Source organism: Bos indicus, chromosome 16 (genome assembly GCF_029378745.1).
Source record: "Bos indicus isolate NIAB-ARS_2022 breed Sahiwal x Tharparkar chromosome 16, NIAB-ARS_B.indTharparkar_mat_pri_1.0, whole genome shotgun sequence".
Classification (NCBI taxonomy): domain Eukaryota; kingdom Metazoa; phylum Chordata; class Mammalia; order Artiodactyla; family Bovidae; genus Bos; species Bos indicus.
This window is the reverse complement of record NC_091775.1, coordinates 25,859,349-25,863,710: the sequence shown is the minus strand read 5'-3', so window position 1 is coordinate 25,863,710 and position 4,362 is coordinate 25,859,349. Positions and strand designations below refer to the sequence as shown.

At 41.3% G+C, this 4,362-nt stretch overlaps 1 protein-coding gene across 1 annotated transcript; it reads left to right on the top strand.

The window, feature by feature from the left end:
• Positions 1–2,283: 2,283 nt before the first annotated feature.
• LOC139176275 (large ribosomal subunit protein uL4-like) lies at positions 2,284–4,139 on the top strand. Its single transcript, XM_070767673.1, has 2 exons — positions 2,284–2,358; positions 3,846–4,139. Exons 1-2 carry the CDS (start codon positions 2,284–2,286, stop codon positions 4,137–4,139), a joined length of 369 nt encoding a protein of 122 aa, XP_070623774.1.
• The last annotated feature ends 223 nt before the right edge of the window (positions 4,140–4,362 follow it).

Here is a 4,362-nt window from a genome sequence, read left to right as displayed (position 1 = left end):
CTGAACTAGGAAGATGCCGAGTCAGGACTTGAACTTCGATCTGCTCTGTTCCAAATCCTATGCTCTTTACCATTGTGACTAAGATTGGGAAACTACCCCAGGAAGTAACCTTAACTGGTCCCAGTTCTAATCTTTAGATGAACATAAAGCAAATGTAGCCCCTTTCCCATAAGCCCATCTTTCTCATATTTAGAGTCAGCTTCCTTGTCTTCTCTCCTTGAGACCATGAAAGCCCGTTTCTCTGTTCATCTTCCTAATTGCATTTCCCTGGACTTCATACTTTCCTAAGTGTCCAAGTCTAGGAATGACAGAGATAAACAGATCTGGAGGAAACCATTCAGAGAAGACTTTCATAAAGCAGCACACTATAGAATGAAGACAAGTGGCCAAAGCAGAAACAAGGCATTTTATATGTGCTAAAAAGCAAGATGAAGACTTGGGGAAAGGTAAGCAAATTTGGTTGATACAACTACCAGGTGGTGTTTTTGGGCACACTGATCATACTATTCCTGGATATTTAGATCAGGGAGCACATATTAAGAAAGAAACAGAAAATAAGAATACTTAGAACTGACCAACTAGAATGATGAAGAAATCCAAAACCACATCACTGGAAGAATTTTTGGATACACTCAGGCTTTGCAGCTAGGGAAAGAAAAGAGATTTGTTAAAGCATGTGAGGGGTTATCATGTTGGAAAAGGGATTAAGGCTTTAGCAGGAAGCGCTAATACTAAACGGTAGAAGTTAAATATTTCTACACAACTTGATAATTAGAGCATGAAATATTAGAGCTGGCTAAATAAAGCTCTGATTTCCTTGGGAGACAGTATATTTTACTGAAGTTTCAAGAAAAGAGTGGGTAATTAACTTATTAAGAATTGGTCAAAGAGATTGGAATTGAAGTACACATTGGACTAACTGAACTTTTTTTGAACTAGCTGAACATTAAGATCTTTTCCAAATTTGGAAATTCCATTAAAGAAATCCAGAGAAATAGCTTTTTATTACTATAAATTATAATGATAATAATGGTAATAATAATAATCCATTATTCTTCTATTTTGTAGTATGGAACATACCATCACATACTCAAAACCATTTTGTGGGACAGGTAGAATAGGTGTTTTGTTTCCATTGTATACAAGGGACCAAGATTCAGAGCTAAGTGATTTCCCAGGACATTCAAAGTAAGTAAAGGCCAATACATTCATTCAAAGTAAGTGAAAGAATTGAGATTCTTCCAAGAGCCGCATTGTATCAATACTATTGCTATCAAATCAGATCACGAAGAAAAAGTTAATGACAACTCTAGATATTGTTGGGGAAAGGAAGAGCTGATTTCAGAATTGTCAGCCAGGACTTCCTGTTTGGAGGGCTCAGAGTCATGTCTCCCTTTATTAATCTACTAGGAAACTAGCAATGAGCACCCTTAACAAGCCAGCAAGCCTCTTGTACAACTTACTCTGCAATTGCCTTGCTTTGACTGTACCCTGAGATCTTGCCAAAAAAAAAAAAAAAAGGCTTATTTATGATACAGTACAATCAAGGGAACACAATCCAATTGGCAACTTTTTCTTTAACAAACTTTAGAGCTTTGATTGGACTTCCCTGGTGGCTCAGACGGTAAAGAATCCACCTGGGATTCTTTACCCACCAGGTAATTCCACCAGGTCAGAGACCTGGGTTAGGAAGATTCCCTGGAGGAGGGATGGGAAGCCCCTCCAGTATTCTTGCCTGGAGAATCCCATGGTCAGAGGAGCTTGGTGAGCTACACTCCATGGGGTCACAAAGAGTCAGACTGAGTGACTAAGCACACACAAGGGTTTGATTAGCTTTACTTGGTTTTCGATATTCTGACTTTGAGGGCACTGTTTCCCCAACTGTTTTGTGTATTTCATTTCTGCATCTTCACTTTGGACTAGATGGACACCGCCTCCCTCACTTTCCCCTCTATCTTCACTGCCCTACAGTTCACAGGGCTGAATGAGGGCAAGCAGGAAAGAGGCTAATTCAGCTCCCCCCTCTCCCCACCTTCCTCGTGCCAGCCTTCCCCCCAAGGGGAACCTTCCCTTTCTGAAGTGGAGAGCTGTCCACGCACCCCTTCTGTCCCCAGGGACCAGCAGCACTCCTTCAGGTTACTTGTTCCCAGGTAATTTTTCAGCTCCCTATCAGCATTTCACAGCCTTGACTTTCCCGACTGAAAGAAGACTAATTAAAATGGCAAACCCTGCATTGATTTATTACCATATGGGTGAAAACAGTAAACCAGCTCGACAGTGCTAATGCGCCTGCTGCTCTTTCACCCCTCCCCCACTCTCCACACCTGTTCGCCGACCGACCAAGGCAGTGAGGAAATGGTGACATGAGTGCAGTGAGATTCCCCTGTGTTCCCTCTCTGATCCAGGTCTCTTTACCTCCCCCCATTCCATCTACCCCGCCATCCACCCCTAGAGCAAGGAACCCCCAGAACATGGGAGAATCAACTTCGACTTGACTGAGGCATTCTGCCCATCTCTCATCCAGTCCCAGGGGGACACTCGTTATCACTGCATTTCACAGATGAGAAATCTGAGAGTCCAAGAGATGAAGTAATTAACTCAAGGTCACAGGGCTGCTAGACAGACTACTAATTAAACATGTACACTTGAACAAGCCAATAATTCTTCATAAAGCTTTATTCAGTAAATACCTTTTGAATATTAACCATATGCAAATACTGCTCTCAGGGTTAGGAGATGAATGAAATGATAGAAGTAAGCCCCTTGTTTCAGAAAGTGGGGAGGACACTCCAGGAGCAGACCTCTAATATGAGATCCTGACAACTCTCCATGCCCTCAGAGAGCCTAGAACGAAGGAGCCAGAAAGCAGCCAGGCTCTGGGTGCTCAAGTATAGGATCTTTTCCTGATTTACGTCACTTGAGTTCAGTCACTCAGTCATGTCCAACTTGTTGTGACCTCATGGACTGCAGCACGCCAGGCTTCAATGCCAGGCTTCCCTGTCCATCACCAACCCCCAGAGCGTGCTTGAACTCATGTCCATCGACTCAGTGATGCCATCCAACCATCTCATCCTCTGTCATCCCCTTCTCCTGTCTTTAGTCTTTCCCAACATCAGGGTCTTTACATGATTTACATCATTCCTCTATTTGTTCATTTAGAACCTCTACTGACTTCCCTCCTTCTACTGCTTCCACCTCATTTCTCTTCTTTTCACAGCAAAATCCCCATAGTATTATATACACCTTTATTTTTGTAAGCAATACTCTTTAGCAACTTATGTTTTAAAATTATGCAAAGCTGAGGCTGGCACAAAAGGCCCTCCCACACATTGCCTGTGACCAACCACTGTTATATGTCTTCCTCCACACCCTAAATTCTTTCTATTGTGTTATTTCCCTTATATCATTTACCACCATCCAGAATTTTCTTACTGGTCTGTTCATTAGTTAATTGCCTGCTTTCCTTCTACAAGGATGGGTCTTGTTTATCATTGCAAACTTAGGACCTAGAATAGCAGGTAGACTAGAGGAGATCAAGAAATATTTGTTGAATGAATGAATGAATGTATCACCAAGTACCCCAATTATGCACTCTCCACAGTCTTACTCAAGTGTATTTATTCAAACTCATCAGAGATTTGTCTATCATGTATTCTTATGTCAGATCTGTGACATTGCTTAAGGGTTATAGATGAAATGTGTAAACTGCCTAACATAAAGTCAGGCATATAGGAAGTACAAAATAATTATATGATGATTATGTAGGGGAAAGGAAGATTCTATCCTCTAAAAAGTTTAGAGTTATTCTGAACACTATGAAATGTGATTAACAAATCATATTGAAGCTAAACCCATATGCAAAGACCTTGAGCCGGAACACCACTCTTTGCCAGAACAAGAACCACCAAATTCAAATGGATAGGGCAGCAGTAGCATTAGAAGCCAAATCAGATGAAAAATGGGTTCCAGACAAGAAGTCTGTGGTGGGAACAAAAGGAAAGAAGGCTGTTGGCATTAAGAAGCTGACGAAGTCTTTGGTGGGAAAAAAAATAAAGGCTGCAGTGATCAAGAAATCAGCAGCTGAAAAGAAGTCCACAGAAAAGAAACGCATCACAGAGGAAAAGAAGGCTGCTGCATAAATTTAAACTTGTTTTTTGTAAAGATCAAATCATCTTGGACAGCTAATCTTGAATAAAGACCTTATGAAAGAAGAATGAGAAAAAATGAGATTCACAAATGGAATTTTTAATGACAAGCTATTACACTAGGTGTTGTCCACAGGCTCATGAGCTGAGCACCGAAGAATTGATGCCTTTGAACTGTGGTGTTGGAGAAGACTCTTGAGAGTCCCTTGGACTGCAA

What these genes read in the sequence shown, in the direction of transcription:
- LOC139176275 (XM_070767673.1), top strand. Translation starts at nt 2,284, where the DNA reads ATGCGCCTGCTGCTCTTTCACCCCTCCCCCACTCTCCACACCTGTTCG. An exon ending in ACCAAGGCAGTGAGGAAATG is followed by an intron (nt 2,359 to 3,845) that starts GTGACATGAGTG and finishes ATCATATTGAAG; the next exon opens with CTAAACCCATATGCAAAGAC.